General features: G+C 45.0%; 1 protein-coding gene across 1 annotated transcript in view; it reads left to right on the forward strand.

Moving 5' to 3' along the window:
• The first annotated feature begins 6173 nt into the window (after positions 1-6173).
• The window catches only part of CORIN (corin, serine peptidase), a 274936-nt gene continuing 261870 nt past the window's right edge, over positions 6174-19239 (forward strand). Inside the window, exon 1 of the mRNA XM_065405296.1 lies at positions 6174-6248. Within this exon, the coding sequence (XP_065261368.1) occupies positions 6174-6248 (75 nt within the window). The remainder of the gene's footprint in view (positions 6249-19239) is intronic.

Here is a 19239-nt window from a genome sequence, read left to right on the forward strand (position 1 = left end):
GCGGGGCCGGCGGTGCTGGGCCGGGGACCGGGGCCGGCGGTGCTGAGCTGGGGACCGGGGGCCGGGCCGGCGGTGCTGAGCCGGGGGCCGGGCCGGGGGGTGCTGAGCCGGGGGCCGGGCCAGGGACCGGCAGTGCTGGGCGGGCCGGGGGTGCTGGGCCGGGCCGGGGACCGGCAGTGCTGGGCGGGCCAGGGGTGCTCGGCCGGGGGGCTGGCCCGGGGCCGGCTCCCCAGAGCCCGAGCCAACCCAGGCTGGAGACGCCAGGGGGGCCAGACTGGGCCGCGCCTCCTCCCCCCACACCCCCCTTACCTGCTTCAGGCTTCCCGCGAATCAAATGTTCGCGGGAAGCAGGGGAGGGGGCAGAGTTGGGGCGGGGACTTTGGGGAAGGGGCGGAGTTGGGGCGGGGGCGTAGGCGGGGCTGGGGGCGGGGCCGGGGCCCCGTGGAGTGTCCTCCTTTTGGAGGCTCAAAATATGGTAACCCTACCTTCAGCTCCCTGGGCTGCTTCTCTGGCCTCTCTGGCTCTGGTTGCTACAGCTCTGCTCCCAGGACAGGTCAGCTCTGCAGGCTGCTTCTGTGACGCTGCTCCCAGCTCTGACCTGCTTCCTGGCTGCTTGTTTGGCCCCTCTGGCTCTGGTTGCTGCAGCTCTCCTCCCAGGGCAGGTCTGCTCTCTCTGGGCTGTGCTCTGGCTTTGGGGCTGCAGCTCTGCTCCCAGCAACTTAGCTCAGGCCCCTGCTCTCTCCTTAGCTCGGCCCCACTCTGTCTGACTCAGGCCATTCCAGTTCACATGGAGGACGGGACCCCCCTGGCCTCCTGCCTCCCTGATTAGCCTGCCCGCCCTGTCAATCAGGCTGATCTGGAGCATTGGCCTCTCCCCATTGTTCCTGGGGACTGTCAGTCTCAGGCTCCTGATTTCCCATCGACCCTTCCCCTTTTAGTGCTGGGAGCTAGCCAACCAAAACACCCCCACTGAATGTTAGTAAGGGGGCAACAGTCCCCTTACACATACACAATTCATAACCTTAATAAAATATGGTCCCCAAAGATATTGCATGGGATTGCAATATTGTCGCACAGACATTCCATCATTCCTCCTGCATTAAACAGTCAAGGTTAAAATATCACTACATAGACACACAGAAACTAAAACTCTTTGTACAAAGTTTATGGGCTCAATTGAATCTTTAAAATGCTACCCTATACTAGATAATGTACGGTGGTAAGTGAAGGCCCTGATAAAGGCCCAGTATGAGGCCTGAGGCCTGAACCAAACTAAAGTAATGGTCAAGACTTTGCTAACATAAAGCAAAGTTAAGCTGTCAGCCAGAGGCAGGCCCTGCCACAGAAGCAGGCAAGGAAAGGGCTGATGTTGCATAAATATATATTCACCTAGCAAAGTTAAAGTATAAACATGGTACCAAGACATACCATACGGGAACATTCCACAGATAACATGGAACAGGCCGACCCATCCCAATGACCGGGGCAAAAGGGTAAAATGATGGATAGAGTTGTTTTGATCGAACCAATATGTACCAGGTGAGAGGCGGTACCTTGCTACGTAGAGGGGTTGCACCTCAATACGTCAGGAGTGATGTGTAACTTGTTTGTACCTGTGTATAAGAATGTATCCCTGGGGTGGTGTCTTTGTCCAGCCGAGGGGGCAGTGGAAAGTCCCGCCACTGACTGAGCTGAGTCCATTGCCAAGAGGCACTTTCTCGTAGTATGCCCGGTAGACTAAGTAATCTACGGGGAACTGCAGTTGTGTCCAAGGTAGCAATAAACCTGGCCGAGGTGCCTTTGTACCTTACTAGAGTCTGTGGTCATTGGGGGTTCTCGTTGGGTTTGCTGTGTCAGCTATCTGCAGAGCTGGGACAGCACACAGAGGGAACACACCTACGCAGCCGAGTGATATCAACATAGGAGAAAGCAGAGCACCACACCGGTAGCATCTGACAACATGTACAAACATGGACTGTCCAAGCAGGGGCTCCAACAGCCATGCCTCCGCCATGATGCCTGGTGGGGTGCTGCTCATACACCACTCTTAGACAGTGTGTGTGAATGTGCTCCTATCTGATTCTAGCTATGTTTGGCTGCTGGGGTGGGGGACAGGGATGAGGACAGAGAGCTAATTCCTACCACTTGTGGGATGGCTAATACTTGTAGCCAGAAGTAGTTCTTGTGCCAGAGAGCCTAAGACAGGGGTTTTCAAACTGGGGGTCAGGACCCCTCAGGGGGTTGTGAGCGGTCAGCCTCCACTCCAAACCCTGCTTTGCCTCCACCATTTATAATAGTGTTAAATATATAAACAAGTGTTTTTAATTTATAAGGGGATTTGCACTCAGATGCTTGTTGTGTAAAAGGGGTCACCAGTACAATAGTTTGAGAACCACTGGCCTAAGAACTACACTTCTTGTATGGCTGCTGTTCTGTGATGCATAGGTTTGGAGAAGACTGCATACCCAGGCAGAGGTCAGGCATAGAATATCAGGGTTGGAAGGGACCTCAGGAGGTCATCTAGTCCAACCCCTTGCTCAAAGCAGGACCAATCCCCAGACAGATTTTTGCCCCAGATCTCTAAGTGGCCCCCTCAAGGATTGAACTCACAACGCTGGGTTTAGCAGGCTGATGCATAAACCACTGAGCTATTCTCCCCCCCTTCCCATTGCCTCTTAACTATTGTTTATGCCAATCTCTTCCTCTTAAATTATTTTTCATGCACAGGCCGTTTTAGACATTTCTCCCTCTAGCTGCATTGAAATACAAGTATATACTTTAGTCTTTATATTTTGGCTCCAACCAAATTAACCAGTTGCTTTCAATAAATATAAATTTAACAAAAGGATTCTGCACTCTGCCAGGCAGTGGAAGCCAAGGCATATGGTTGAGAACAATAAAATCAAAGAGAAATTGTCTACATTAGTAAATCAAATTTGTTAGGAGACAATATGTATTCCCTTGTTTCACTATCCTCGGTAATACTGTTTAAAAAATTGTGCACTGTAATATAAATGTATACAGCTCATTCCACTGGGAAACAAGTTCTGCTTTCCACTGATATACTAATATCAGCAACTGTGTGTGGGAATCTAGTTAGTGTGAAGACAGACTAAATGGCAAGATATGTTCCTGATCTGGAAACCACTAATAAGCAAAGCAATGGGGAGGGGGGAGTGTTAAAATAACAGAACACTTTGTTAATATATTAATTTCTGGAATGTAGTGGTCTCAGTAAAATAGCTGCTAGAAACAGAACTTAGTTTAGGTTTGCCCTGGCTCCCATACCTTACAATAAAAATGTGGATAGTTTTCACAGAGGCTTCAGCAACTGGAGTGGCAGCAAAGAATGTGGGTGGGGTAAGGTGTCAGGAGATCCTGAATTCTAATTCTGGCTCCACTACTGACTTGCTGTGGGCTTTGAGCAATACACTTCACCTCTGGGCTTCAGTTTCCCTATCTGTAAAATGGGGTTAATGACACTATTCACCCTCTTTGTAACTTAGGCGTTTGAGAGGAATAGTTAAAATACTTTACAAAATATTAACAAGAAAATCACTATGTAAAGTCTAGTTCTGTGTCTGTCTACTGTTAAACATTCAGCAGTCGCAAAGTCTTTTAAACCATTTGCTTCTCTGTTTCTTATTCCACACGCTTGCTATTATTTGTGGAGTAGCAGCAACTTGTTCTACTCTTAATTTTCTACCAGGGGGATTTTGTCCAAGTGAAAAATGCAAGATTGGACCATAGCATTTGGATTGGAAGCATTTATGTACAGTTTGGTGTGCATGGCATTTGAGAAACAAAATGGCCAGTCCCTGCCCTAGGAGCTTGCAGGTAAATTAGGCATGACATAAAGCAAGGGATGATGACACTGGAGGGCTGGGGAAGAGTATGGGTTGGCGTAAGATCTTGAGATGTTCTTGTTGTTTATGTACCTTGGTGGTCTCTCTTTTACACTAAAATATGGGGTAGTGTCTGGAATGAGAGCCAGGGTGGAGATCAGTGATGGAAGTAGGGTTCAAGTCTAGGGTTTTGTTGTTGTTGTTGGAGCTAGATTCGCGCTTTTTTCTGATTACTACAGTGACATTGCACTAGTGCTAAAAAGCATTCTTAAAGTACAATAGTAGAAGCTTATTTGTTTTAGCAAGTAGAGCTAAAGCATAGTCTCATAATCTACTTACACAAGATGGTGTCCTTTCTAAGTGAAAGGTGACTGCAGCTCCTGGAAAAGTACTGAATCCTTTTATATTCTGGTAGCATCCACAATGTAGTAGGCATTGTCCGCACACACAGGAACTCTCTGCCTTGATCTTTGGCTGCAGGTTTGCAATCAGATGCATGCATGTGGACCCTGGGAACTCTGCAGAGACCCACTGACTTCAGTGAGACCTCACCTGGCTATAAGAGTCCTTCTATATGGATTCAGATGCAGGATTGGGGCCTGAGCCAACAAGCAATGTACAAGGGGAAGGGGAACCAATCAAAATATGTGCAAATTTTATATGGATTGTAATCACTGGTCAATGTGTGTGAGGTTGCTCCTCCCTGTGCCTAACCCACAGCGATGCTAGTCGGGCACAGTTCTGACCTTGAGCGCCTGACTCTGTAGCTCAAGCTGTGGAGACTCTCACTTTCAGTTTTTGAGGACCCGGGTACGGTAGTTGTCACACTATCTTTAATTTTTTTTTTTACATGTTTCTTAGGCTTTGGAGTTTAAACTATGGGCTGGAAGGCTGTATATGAAATCATCCACCTGTGATTTGCTCTCCCCCCTTCCGGGATTTTGAGTCCTTCAGCAACCTGGCACTTTTACCCCCTAGGAAATAAAGTGAAGAGTTGGATCTTGCTCAGGTACCTGAACGAGTTGGGATTGGAGGTCTCGGCTGGGGTGAAGGAAGCTCATGGCCTGTTTCAAGCTCCCAGGAGTCAATTCCTCCAAGCTTTCTTCTCCCCCTGAACAGGTTGGGCTCTCCTTTTATACTGGCAACGTCTAACAACCCATTTCTCTGTAGAATTCTAGCCTCAATTTCACGTAGTCCGTGGGCTCAGAGGACAATCATTAATTTTAAATGTGCACAGATAACTTCACCACCTGCCATCTTCGGTGGGGAATGTAAAGGGTGTCTTAATCAGCACTTCCCTGGGGCTTAATTCCCATTCTTCTCTAGTCCCTCAGGAGGCTGCAGAGCGGCAGCGTGTAATTTGTCCACGAGTCTGTAGAAATAGATCACAGCATTCTGTCTAATCAAATATGGTCATCAATTATCTCCCCACCTTTCATGTTTCCTTGCACAGAGCAGTAAAAGCCCTTGCTGTGAGAAGATCTTTGTAATCCCTGCTGCATCAAACTGTCAGCGACAGGACCATTAAAACAAAATAAAAAACCCAGAAGCCAAATATTCTTTGCAGCCAGTAGTGGCTTCCTATTCAAGTTTGCCTGAATAAAATGAATAGCAGAACCTGGGCTGGGGGAGGTATAGATTCCAACCTTCCCTTTCCTTTGGGATCAGTCGGGGAAAGAATGGAGGCTAGCTCATCTGGGCGAACTATGCACCTGGCTCCCCCGGAAAGGCTACCTGCCAGCCAGCAGAACCTGGTAGGGCGATAGGATCGTTTTATTGGCAGGGAACCAAAAGGTGGCGGGGCAAGGCAGTGCTGTAATTTTTCTCCAGGAGAGCCCCTGTAGCCCGGATAAGGCGAGGATAGGTCAGAGTGACAGAAATTCACCTACACAAGTGGGGTGAGCTCCGTGACCAGCCCCTGTCCCTTGGCTTTAGCGAGTTGTTAGTGGTGGCCGGGCATAGCCTCGATCCCTTTGCACGTCATTTGCCATGGGGGTAAAAACTGGGGCTGATCAGCCTGACTCTCCCAGTACGATGAGTTCGGGGAGAAATTAACAAGCAAGTTGGCTCCCATCCAGCCTGTTCAGGGAATCGAGTCATTGAGAACAAAAGGGGCGGGGGGGGGGGGGATGGTGGCTTGCTCGTTGAGGTTTATTATTATTGGGTGGGAGAGGGTAGCGGGGGGAGCAGACAAAAAGCGGAGCCCCCTCCCTCCCCCGAGCCCAGCCTGTGTGTTTGGGAGGGAGGCAGGCAGTCGTGGCACGTCCGTGTGAGATGTAGAAAGAAGTGGGGGGAGGAAGGTGGAGAAGACTGAGCAGCAGCCAGAGCATGTTCTCGATGCAACAGTTCCCTGCCCTGCCTCCGGAAGAAGAGCGTTACCGCCAGGTCCTCTCCACTGACCGGGTAAGGCAAGCGCAGCTCCCCGGCCACCCTACGCAGCTACCTCGTGGGTCCTTTCCCTTGGCACCAGCGGTGGCCACAGGGTCCTGGCGTGCCCGGGGCTGGAGCCGTAGCCCATCGGTCCCCGATGGAGTCGTCTCCACCTCCTGGATGAGTAAGTAAGCCCCAGAGCGGCTGCCAGCCGCGGGGACCGCGCACAGAGGCGCGCAAGATGCGCTGCAGAAGGGGGACGAGAACACCGCTCTGCTAGCGTAGAGGTCTGGGCGGCGCCTGGCGCTCTCCTCGCTGAGTCGTCCGCAGACCGGGGCGAGGGGCAACAGGGTAGGAATCCACATGGTTCCAGTTAGAGTACCCAGCTCACGCCGATTTAGCTTTGCAGAAACGATCCCTTTTGAAGGGGCCATAATTCCTTCGGGGCAGAAACCGGAGTGTCTCGTTCGGGCCCGATGTGTGTGTTCGAGAAACGCTCTGGGGAAAGGAGAAACTTCTTGAGCAGGTCCAGCCTGGTGGCCGAGCCGCTGCACCTTACACGGCACCTGTAGCCGCCCTCTGCCTTTCCACCGCCCGCTTTATATTTTGTTAAGGGGCAATTAACTTTTGGTTATTTAGGTTTCAGAGTAGCAGCTGTGTTAGTCTGTATCTGCAAAAAGAACAGGAGTACTTGTGGCACCTTAGAGACTAACAAATTTATTTGAGCATAAGCTTTCGTGGGCTACATCCCACTTCTTCGGATGCATAGAATGGAACATGTTGCCTGCTGCACTCTGCATAACTTTTCTCAGCTCTCGCCAATCATCGGCCACAAATGGATCCGATTAAAACCAAATGAATCCCCTTTGCTGTTCTCCTTGAGCCCGTGTGGCTAACAGAAGGCGGCGGGGCTGGGAACAGGAAGGTGACTGCGGATTTATCATTTGTATGGCAAGTCTTACACTGGACTTCTGCTAAACTTGTGGGCTCAGCCCTCGCCTGTCTCCAGGGAGTCAGTCTTGTCTGTTCCATTCTATGCATCCGAAGAAGTGGGCTGTAGCCCACGAAAGCTTATGCTCAAATAAATTTGTTAGTCTCTAAAGTGCCACAAGTACTCCTGTTCTTTTTTAGGTTATTTAGACACTCGAGAAAGTTCAGCCTGTCTCCGCCGAGACACCACAATGGCACAACAACTTACAGTGGCGAATAATTGGCAAGGAGAAACGGCCCTGCTGCCCTTTAATGTAACCAGGGAACGTTTCGTTTCCTTTCATTGTCAAGGGAGGACGGTGTGTAATCAACAAATGCCGCCAGTGGTTCTGTCCCCAGCCTCGCTTAGCAATCAGGGAAGTGATCAAAACGAATGTGTTCCAATAGCCATGCCCTTTAGGGCTGAAATAAAATACCACCGCATCTAACTCACCCCAGACAGGACTGACTCCCTGGAGACAGGCGAGGGCTGAGCCCACAAGTTTAGCAGAAGTCAAGAGTAAGACTTGCCATACAAATGATAAATCCGCAGTCACCTTCCTGTTCCCAGCCCCGCCGCCTTCTGTTAGCCACACGGGCTCAAGGAGAACAGCAAAGGGGATTCATTTGTTTTTAATCGGATCCATTTGCGGCCGATGATTGGCGAGAGCTGAGAAAAGTTATGCAGAGTGCAGCAGGCAACAAGTTCGCTCAGCGTGTCTGGCCATGTGTGTGCGGAGCAAGTGCTCTCCTGCGTTTGCATTCCGAGTTCTCCCGAGTGAGTTTCAATGTGATTATTGCCCTTCCTCAAGGACAAGCAGGGGAGAAGCAGAACTAGGCAGCAGTAAGGTCAGGGGTAGAGCGACACTTGTACTTTTCTTCCTGGCTGTCGCGGAGCAGCGTGCGGCGCCCATCTCTTGCGCGCTCACAGAGGGCACGGGAGTGAAATGTAAGGCGAAATCGGGCAGTTAATCGCACTCTGGGGAACAGCGCAGTTGTGATGAATACAAATGGGAAGATGTGCAGAGTCCGGGTGTCCCCACTCCTCTAGGCACATTGCCTTGGCTGGAGAATGCTGGGGCCATGGCTACGCTAGGAAAAAGTGAGACAGCTGGACAGCGATCACGTGTTAACTAACACGTTGTAAAATCCTACTGTAAACAGGGCAAAATCGTAGTGTTAACTCGATGTCGCTCGCCCAGGTGCACCCTAGACCCCAGACTAGGAGAGCGGAGCTCCTGCACCTGCCCCAGACTCGGGGTACTCTCGGGGTAAGGCGCGGGGAAGGAAGGGTCGCCAAGTCAGGGGCTGCTGGGCGACTAAGGGGAAGTTGTGAATATAAACGTTTGAGCTGCCTAAAGAGCAGCAAGGGAAATTTATAAAGGATTCCCGACTTAGCACCGAGCTAAGATGTAATGCCACTGGGGCATTAGCTTTAACAGTGTGCGTGTGATGTACAGAGCCTTTCTCCCCACGGGGTGTTATAATGTCCTGCTCTAAGAAGAGGACCGGAACTCTCAACGAAGGAATGAGTCCTGCTGGGGGGGGGGGGGGGGGCGGAGAAACAACATTTCAAAACTCACTTCTAGCTAAGCAGCTAATGGCTTCTTGCACAATGTCTAGGAAGGTACCGCAAAACACAGACTTTACATTTTGGCACTGTACAGCAATAGCGTTCAGTACACTTTAAAAACATGTTATACACTGCATACGATATAACACGATAATGAACACGGCCCATTATTTGAAACGTTTGTAAATATTGTCGTATATTATGTTGTTCCCATTCTCCACTTGATTTAAAATCCAGGTCCTTTAGTCACATTGAGCTGTATAAATAGGAGCACTTCCAGCAGCTCGAGGGAAGTGATTATTCCCCTCTATTCCACACTGGTGAGGCCACACCTGGATTATTGCATCCAGTTTTGGTCCCCCGACTACAAAAGGGATGTGGACAAATTGGAGGGAGTCCAGCGGAGGGCAACGGAAATTATTAGGGGGCTGGGGCACATGACTTATGAGGAGAGGCTGAGGGAACTGGGGTTATTTAGTCTGCAGAAGAGAAGAGTGAGGGGGGATTTGATAGCAGCTTTCAACTACCTGAAGGGGGGTTCCAAAGAGGATGGAGCTAGACTATTCTCAGTGGTGGCAGATGACAGAACAAGAAGCAAAGGTCTCAAGCTGCAGTGGGGGAGGTCTAGGTTGGATGTTAGGAAACACTATTTCACTAGGAGGGTGGTGAAGCACTGGCAGGTGGTGGAATCGCCATCCTTAGAGGTTTTCATGGCCCAGTTTGACAAAGCCTTGGCTGGGATGATTTAGTTGGTGTTGGTCCCACTTTGAGCAGGGGATTGGACTCCTGAGGTCTCCTCCAACCCTAATATTTGATGATTCTATGATCTCAGGGCAGAGAAGTCGTAGATTCCAAAGCCAGAAGAGACCACTGTGATCATCTAGTCCAGTGGTTCTTAACCAGAAGTACACATACCCCTGGGGGTATGCAGAGGTCTTCCAGAGGGTACCATCAACCATCTAGATAATTGCCTAGTTTTACAACAGGCTACATAAAAAGCACTAGCGAAGTCAGTACAAACTAAAATTTCATACAGACAATGATTGTTTATACTGCTCTATATACGATACCGGAGTGGCCAAACTGCAGCTCATGAGCAACATGTGGTTCTTTTACAGTTAAAATGCAGCTTCCAGAGCCCACCATGCCCCTGTTTCTCTATCTAATAGACTGGCAGAGCGGGGAGCTCGGGGCTTCTGGCCTCTGGCAGGGCTCAGGGCCTCAGCCTGGCGGATGCACCTGCTGGGGCCCTGAGCCTTGGCAGGTGCCTCCTATGGAGCAGAAGCCTCAAGCCACACCACCCTGCTGCAGGGCAGAAGCCCCAAGCCCCCACAGGTGAGCCCTACAGGGCTGAAGCCCTGAGCCCCAGCAGGCATACCCAACACTCGAGGTTATGAAAATTATTGTATGCGGCTCAGAGGGTCAATAAGTTTGGCCACCCCTGTACTATACACTGAAATGTAAGTACAATATTTATATTTCAATTGATTTATTTTATAATTATATGGTAAAAATTAGAAAGTAAACAATTTTTCAGTAATTGTGTGCTGAGACACTTTTTGCATTTTTATGTCTGATTTTGTAAGCAAGTAGTTTTTAAGTGAGGTGAAACTTGGGGGTATGTAAGACAAATCAGACTTCTGAAAGGGGTTCAATAGTCTGGAAAGGTTGAGAGCCACTGATCTAGTCTGACCTTCTGTATAACACAGGCCATAGAATTTCCCCAAAATAATTCCCAGAGCATAGCTTTTAGAAAAAGCATCCAATCTTGATTTAAAAATTGCCAGTGATGGAGAATCCACCAGGATCTGTGGTAAGTTATTCCAATGGTTAATTACTCTCACTGATAAACATGTGTGCAGTTATTTCCTGTTTGAATTTGTCTAGCTTCATCTTCCAGCCATTGGATTGTGTTATATCTTTCTCTGCTAGACTGAAGAGCCCATTATTAAATATCTGTTTCCTATATAGGTACTTACAGACTGAAATCAAGTCATCCCTTAACCTTCTTTTTCTTAAGGTATATAAATTGAACTCCTGGGTTCTATCACTATACTGCATGTTTTCCTTTCTTTTCTTTTTAAAACTATTCATTTATTTGGGAAGTTTTAACAAGTTTACAAATCCTTGCCATATAAATATCAGAATCAAAACAAACATTACAACAGTTAGCTTTTGTTTAAAGAGACATTATACAGGAATACATCATCAGATCTTTCTATTTAACAGGGTGTTACCATATTACAGAGTGAGCATCATTACAACACCTATAATATGTAATTTCTAGTGATTTTATTAAGTGACATTTCAATATAAACATATTTAACGGATCAGGCACATCTATCAAATATTAATATTAAAAAAATTGGACAGGTGTGCTGAGGCTTTTTTGCCAGTGAGTATACTTTGTGTGAGTAACAAATAAAAGGTCTAGATATAAATATCTAAATATCTATCTGTCCTCCATTTTGGTGGGTACCTAATTGGTATGTTAATTTTTCCATAAGCAAAACCTCCCATAATATTGAACTATTCCTCTATGGTTGGACTATTTTTTTTCCAGAGAGAGGCTACCAATAGTCAGGCAGCTACTAGCATATGAGAGATTAATTCTTCATTTCCTCTTGAGTGACCATTTCCACTAGGAAGCCCCAGAAGGATTACCAAGGGATCATTTGGTAATAAATATCCAACAATTTGTAAAATACCATTATGGATTGCATCCCAGTACTTTCTAATGTCCAGGCATATCCACCATATATGCATAAAATCTCTTATTTCAGAATTTCTCTGACTTTTATCCACATTCAATCTCTCTATATATTTTACCCTGACTAATGTTATGTACCACTGAAACAATATCTTAAAGAAATTTTCTTTTATTATGCTACAGACTGAGGTTGCTGGTCCTCTTTTCCAGGTCAAACCCTATTTCTCTGGGGTAATTTATCTATCCACATCCTTTTCCCAGTATGTCATATATGGATACTTTTTTTGTTAGAAAAGCTGTCTGCAAAGACTGATATCAATTAATTAAATAAATACATTAATGAATTAATTATTTTGTTTCCTAATTGACCAGACACCATCACTTTTACAGAAAGTTGAGAAACATAACTTCTGACCTGAAAGTACTGGTACCAGGGGAGAGTGGGCCAATTAAAGTTAGTTTTGATCTCTAAATAAATTAGAAAATTGTCTTTACTGAATAGCTGGCCAACCATGTGTATTCCATAGCTCTTCCAATGTTTGCAGCTTTTTGGTTCACAATTTGGGTTAAGATCTGGATTATTTGCAATGAGTGTCATTGGTGAGGAAAAAGATTTTATTTTATCTCTAGTTCTGTCCCAAACCCATAGATTAGCCTTTGCTAAAGAATGTGTGTAAATTTCTGGAGAGCACGATATTTTATTAATCCATGGTAGCCTAGCGATGTTTACACTGTTACAATTTTCTTGTCTAATAAAGATCCAGTATTTGACTGGGTTAGAGCACCCCAACTGCACTACGGCTTTGAGCTGGCTGGCTTGATAGCACCATAGAATATTTGTAACAGCTAGTCTACCCTGTTTAATGGTTCTGTACAAAATATCTGCACTCACGCTTGGTCTTTTCTTGTTCCATATAAATTCTAACAACATCCTCTGTATTCCTGCTAGGATTTTATCTGGGATAATCACAGAAGAATTTTGAAACAAAAAAGATATCCTTGGCAGAATATTCCTTTTGATTGTGGCTATCCTTCCTAACCAAGAAATTTCATACGTCTCCCAGCATTCAGATCTTGGTTCGTTTGCTGAAGTAGTGGTTTGACATTTAAATCATAGAGCTCTTCTAGATTGTTTGAGATTTGAATTCCAAGGTATTGTAGTTGCTGCCTATTTGTACCCAAATGTTTTCTGGAGGAGTGACTTTTCAGAAACTGGCAAATTTATAACTAGCATTTCAGGTTTGGCATAGTTTACTTTAAAACCAGATGCTTTCCCAAAGTCCTGGATTTCTTTAGCAACTCATTTTAGGGAAATATTTGGTGTAAATAGACATAATATTATATCATCTGCATATAACATTATTTTCTGATCTATTCCTGTAAGGTTTATTCCTGTGATGGAGTCATTGTTCCTTATCCTCTCTACGCAAAAGGATTCATGGCCAGTGGGAAAAATAAAGAGGACAATGAACATACCTGCTTAGTCCCTCTGGTTTCAGAGTGGTAGCTGTGTTAGTCTGTAACAGCAAAAAGAACGAGGAGTACTTGTGGCACCTTAGAGACTAACAAATTTATTTGAGCATAAGCTTTCGTGGGCTAAAACCCACTTCATCGGATGCATGCAGTGGAAGATACAGTAGGAAAATATATATACACAGAGAACATGAAAAAATGGGTGTTGCCATATCAACTGTAATGAGGGTAATTAATTAAGGTGAGCTATTAGGTGAGCTATTATCAGCAGAAGAAAAAAAACTTTTGTAGTGATAATCAGGATGGCCCATTTCCAACCATTGACAAGAAGGTGTGAGTAACAGTAGGGGGAAAAAATTAGCATGGGAAAACAGTTTTACTTTGTGTAATGACCCATCCACTCCCAGTCTTTATTCAAGCGTAATTTAATGGTGTCTAGTTTGCAAATTAATTCCAATTCTGCAGTTTCTCGTTGGAGTCTGTTTTTGAAGTTTTTTTGTTGGAGTATTGCGACTTTGAGATCTGTAATTCAGTGACCAGTGAGGTTGAAGTGTTCTTCGACTGGTTTTTGAATGTTATAATTCTTGACGTCTGATTTGTGTCCATTTATTCTTTTGCGTAGAGACTGTCCGGTATGGCCAATGTACATTGCCAGCAATGCCCCTCTGCCATGAACAGTTCCACGCTATTCTATCAAAGGCTTTCTCTGTATCTAGTGATAACATAAGAAAAGGATCTTATTTTGATCTGGCATTATGGATGATTACAAGTACTCTCCAAATATTGTCTGACATTTGTCTATCCTTAATTAATTCACTTAGATCTGGATTTATAAAAGCTGAGAACAAAGACAAAGATCAGCTAGCTAGTATTTTTGCTAAAATGTTCATGTCATGATTTAAAAGTGATATGGGCCTATAGGAGCTGCATAAGGTAAGGCCTTTTTCCATCTTGAGGGAGGACAACCACAGCAGCTTCTTTCATAGGTTGTGGAAGTTCCTCCAGAACTTATTCCTAACAGAATAGTATTGAAGTATCTTTCAAAGGATACACACTAATACCTCCTTAAATATCTTGTAAAATTTAACTGGAAAGCCATCAAGTCCTGGAGTTTTACCACTTTTCATACTTGCTATTGTCTCTAGAATTTCTTCTTCTGTTATTTCTTTATCTAAAGCTTCTTTATCAATTTTGCTTATCTTTGGCAAGCCTGCTACTTCCAGATATTTTTGAATAACTTCAGAGCTATGCGGTATAGAGATTTTTATAATAAGCAGCAAAAGTTGCACTTATTGCATCAGGGTGTATAACTATCTTTTGCTGATTGTTTTTTATGAGAGAAATAATACGTTGCTTTAGAATCCTTTTAAGTTTTTGAGCCAATACCCTATCATTTTTATTTTCGTTTTCATAAAACTTCTGCTTTGTATACCCACGGGCTTTTTCAGTGGCATCTCTACTGCAACTTCCCTCTAATATTAGTTAATTGTTAGTATTTTTTTTAATTTGTGTTTTTGTGAATATCTTGTAACTTTTAATCTCCTGTTCTAGTTCTATTTTTTCTTGAGCTCTTTCTTTTTTTCAATTGAGAGGCGTTGCTTGTCAACTGGCTCTTAAATACTGCTTTACCTACCTCTCAGAAAAGACCTTTTTTTATACTGTCTGTATTATTTATTTGAAAGTTTTAAACAATGTCATCTTTAATTGCTGGAACCCGATGATTGTCATGGAGAAGCAAGCAGTTCATTTAAAAAAAAAAAAAGATCTTTGGAACCCAACCCAGTTATCCAATATTACTTCCACTGGAGCATGATCTGACCATATAATGTTGCCAATTTCCACAGATCTTTTCTACTTCATTAAGGATTTAGATATTAACATTAGGTCTATTCTAGTGTATAACTGATGAGGGTGTGAATAAAATGTGTAATCTTTTTCTCCTGGGTACAATTCTCTTCAGCAATCTGACAGATCAAATTGTTGGCAAAGCGAAATCAATGCTCCATCTGCTTCTGTATCCCCCTTATCTTTTTTTATCAGATTTGTCCCAGTCCAAATGAAGTCTCCTCCCAGTATAGTTTCCCCTTCCCCAAAGTGTTGCAGTGTTTTAAAGATGTCCTTAATATTTATTTATGTATTTATTCTTATTTACTTAGCTTTTGGTTGAAAGCGTACCCTAAGCCCAGTGTTGTTATTAACCTAGCAACTGTGCTTTTCAACAATATAAATCGTCCCTCCTTCTCCTTAAATTGATCTTCAATATGAAAAGGCACATGTGTAACAAGTGTAAAACCCCCTCCTCTTTTCTTTTGCTGAAGCAAAAAAATGTCTGCTGAAACCAGTTACTTTTCATGCCCATAATTTGTTCTTCCTGAAAATGGGTTTCTTGGAGTTGAATAATCTGAAAGTTTTTTAAAAATAAATTATACCTAGATTTTTTCCCTTTTTAATGACATTATTTAGCCTTTTGACAAAGATGTCACTTTAAAACCATTGAGAGTAACTATTTAGCTTATTGAAAAACTTGAAATTATTGAGATTCTCTAGCTACTTGATGGCATGAACCCTTGTGTTGTCAATGTCTTTCTTGTTTTTTTGTTGCATTCATGACTGTGTACCTGAATATAACTTGGTTTCTGTTTGTAAACGTCCACCTCCCCCCATCTCCCAGTTCCCTCCCTTCTCCTGCATTCCTCTTACTCTAACAGCACATCAATACTTAAAATGCTGCATTGGTGCAGCTGCACTGATGCGTCTGTACTGATGTAGCTCTTTAATGAAGACACTCTACACTGACGGGAGAGCTCTCTCCCGCCAGCCTACCACCTCCGACAACGGGCAGTAGATATGTCAGTGGGAGAAGCATGGGGACGAGGGGAAGTTAGGTCAGTATAACTATGTTGCTCAGGAGACTGGATTTTTCACACCTCTCAGTGGTGTAGTTATACCGATATAAATTTGTAGTGTAGACTAGACCTAAATCCAACCACAAATGAATTACCAACATAATATGTGAAACAAAACCCAAATGATTGTGCTTTGTGAACCCTAAACTCTCCCTAAGAACACTTGGCCTGCTTCTCTTGCAATCCAAATGAGGTACAATCTCTACCTATGGGACCTTGCCCTTGGGGATGGATTACTGTCTGGTCATTTGAGTTATGAGAAGAATTTACAGAGAATCCCTAAAGGCTCCTTGCCATTCCCTCTCTGTTTTCTCCAATCTCCTCCATCCTCTCCCCCTCCTCTGTTCTTGTCCTTTATTTCCTCTATGTTTTAAAATACAGAACACAGCTATTATTGATCACTGCAATTAAAGCAAATTGTATACTATTTTCTTTATAACAGTAACATAGTTACTGTTCATCTGTTAATTTCTGGTTACTCCCGGAAAGTCACTTCTGGTTGGTCTTTAGATTACTCATCAGGTATCCAAGTTCTCTTGTTCAGCTTTACTTCTGCCATTGCCAATACAGTTGCTAGAATCTTTTGTCTTTTCCTATCTTCTTTTTCCTGTATTTCACCATTTGCCAAGAATTTTTCAGAAACTTATCTGGAGTTCTCCCTCTGGACAGTCGTTTTGTACATCTGCGGTTTGGATTTCTATTCCAAGTCATTGGAGTGTGTTTTTTCCTTAAAGTCTCTTACTGTGTAATACTGATTTTGGAAGCTGATTGAGAATTTAAATGGAAATACCAATCTGCAGCAGATATCTGCCCTCCTGAGTGCTGCTGTAATTTTCCCCAGCTCTCTTCTCCTTTGTAAAGTTAGGACAGAGTGTTCATGGAAAAAAATTGCAGCTTGTGGCCTTTGACTATGAGCTTAGAGTGCTCTCTGGCTTTTTCATAATTAAATTTTTCTGATGATAATTATGAGGTTTCACAATTAGGTTTCTGGGTTTTTATTACTGTATTTTTATGAGGCACAGGCAGGGGGAGCAGCACCCTATGGGCTCTCTCCATTTTTACTTCTTCCAGGGAGCTTGGATGTAACAGCCCCACAATTAAAGTTTTTACAAACCAGATTGGGTTTTCTCCTTCAGCATTTCCAGGCAGCCCCTTAATTCTACTGTTGTGTCTTCTCAATCTGTTTTCTATATAATCCACTTTAAGATGCAGCTCTTTCTCTTTCTCTCTGCTCCATCAGTGTCATGCGGTACTGTGAGAAGTTTGGTTGTCAGATCATCTCTCATGGCCTTAAGCTGAGCTATCATCTACAGAATGTTTGCTTTGTTAGCCATTTGATTTTCCTCAGCCCTGGCACTTCTGCCTGATTTGGCTGCCATGTGTTCACTTGAAGCGTGAGAGATCTCTCCATGCTGTGAGCCAGAAACACTTATCTTGGTGAAGTATCTTTTTAAATGTTCAGATTTTCTTGGAGAATCCATCCTCTGCAATTCTGTGCTCTTGTTTTTGGTTATTTTTTTGGGAGGGGATACTTTAGTAGATTTTGGAAGTCAGTGGAGGCAGATTGCTTCAGGCACCCATGTTATTCTAGACCCTGCTAGTCTGCCATCAGGCATGTTTTCTAATCCTTTAATCATTCTTGTGGCTCTTATCTGAACTCTGTCCACTTTATCAACATCCTTCTTGAATTGTGGACACCAGAACTGAACACAGTATTTCAGCAGTGGTTGCACAAGTGCCAAATAGCGAGGTAAAATAATCTTTTTACTCCTACTTGAGATTCCTGTTTATGCTTCCAAGGGTATGTCTACACTACAGGATTAATTCGAATTTATATAATTCGAATTTAGGAAACCGATTTTATAAATTCGAATGTATTCGGCCACACTAGGCACCATTAATTCGGTGGTTTGCGTCCAAGCTACCATAGTAGCATCGATTTCCAGAGCGTGGCATTGTGGGTAGCTTTTACATAGCTATCCCATAGTTCCCGCAGTCTCCACCCCCCTTGGAATTCTGGGTTGAGACCCCAGTGCATGATGGGGCAAAAAACATTGTCGCAGGTAGTTCTGGGTACAGCCTCCCCCTCCCTCCCTGAAAGCAACGGCAGACAACCATTTCGCGCCTTTTTTCCTGAGTGAACTCTGCAGACTCCATTCTGCATCAAGCATGGATCCCGTTGTGCTCCAGAACGCAGTCTTGAACATTATAAACACCTCGCGCTTTCTCGTGGAGTTTATGCTTACACAGGACCAGAAAAAAGAGGCGAGGAGGAGGAGGCGGCGATTGCAGCGCAGCGACCAGCGTGATGAGGACATGGACACGGACACAGAATTCTCTGAGACCGCGGGCCCCGGTGCTTTGGAGATTATGATGTTAATGGGCCAGGTTATAGGCTTGGAACGCCGATTCTGGGCCCGGGAAACAAGCACAGACTGGTGGGACCGCATAGTGTTGCAGGTGTGGGACGATTCCCAGTGGCTGAGAAACTTTCGCATGCGTAAGGGCACTTTCATGGAACTTTGTGACTTGCTTTCCCCTGCCCTGAAGCGCCAGAATACCAAGATGAGAGCAGCCCTCACAGTTGAGAAGCGAGTGGCGATAGCCCTGTGGAAGCTTGCAACGCCAGACAGCTACCGGTCAGTCGGGAATCAATTTGGAGTGGGCAAATCTACTGTGGGGGCTGCTGTGATGCAAGTAGCCAAAGCAATCATTGAGCTGCTGCTACCAAAGGTAGTGACTCTGGGAAACGTGCAGGTCATAGTGGATGGCTTTGCTGCAATGGGATTCCCTAACTGTGGTGGGGCAATAGATGGAACCCATATTCCTATCTTGGCACCGGAGCACCAGGGTACCCAGTACATAAACCGCAAGGGGTACTTCTCAATGGTGCTGCAAGCACTTGTGGATCACAAGGGACGTTTCACCAACATCCATGTGGGCTGGCCGGGAAGGGTTCATGACGCTCGCGTCTTCAGGAACACCAATCTGTTTAAACGGCTGCAGCAAGGGACTTACTTTCCGGACCAGAAAATAACCGTGGGGGATGTTGAAATGCCAATTGTTATTCTTGGGGACCCAGCCTACCCCTTAATGCCATGGCTCATGAAGCCATACACAGGCAGCCTGGACAGGAGTCAGGAGTTGTTCAACTACAGGCTGAGCAAGTGCAGAATGGTGGTAGAATGTGCATTTGGCCGTTTAAAAGGTCGCTGGCGATCCTTATTGACTCGCTCAGACCTCAGCCAAACCAATATCCCCATTGTTATTACTGCTTGCTGTGTGCTTCACAATCTCTGTGAGAGCAAGGGGGAGACCTTTATGGCAGGGTGGGAGGCTGAGGCAAATCGCCTGGCTGCTGATTACTCGCAGCCAGACACCAGGGCGATTAGA

The sequence above is a fragment of the Emys orbicularis genome, chromosome 5 (assembly GCF_028017835.1).
Source record: "Emys orbicularis isolate rEmyOrb1 chromosome 5, rEmyOrb1.hap1, whole genome shotgun sequence".
NCBI lineage: Eukaryota > Metazoa > Chordata > Testudines > Emydidae > Emys > Emys orbicularis.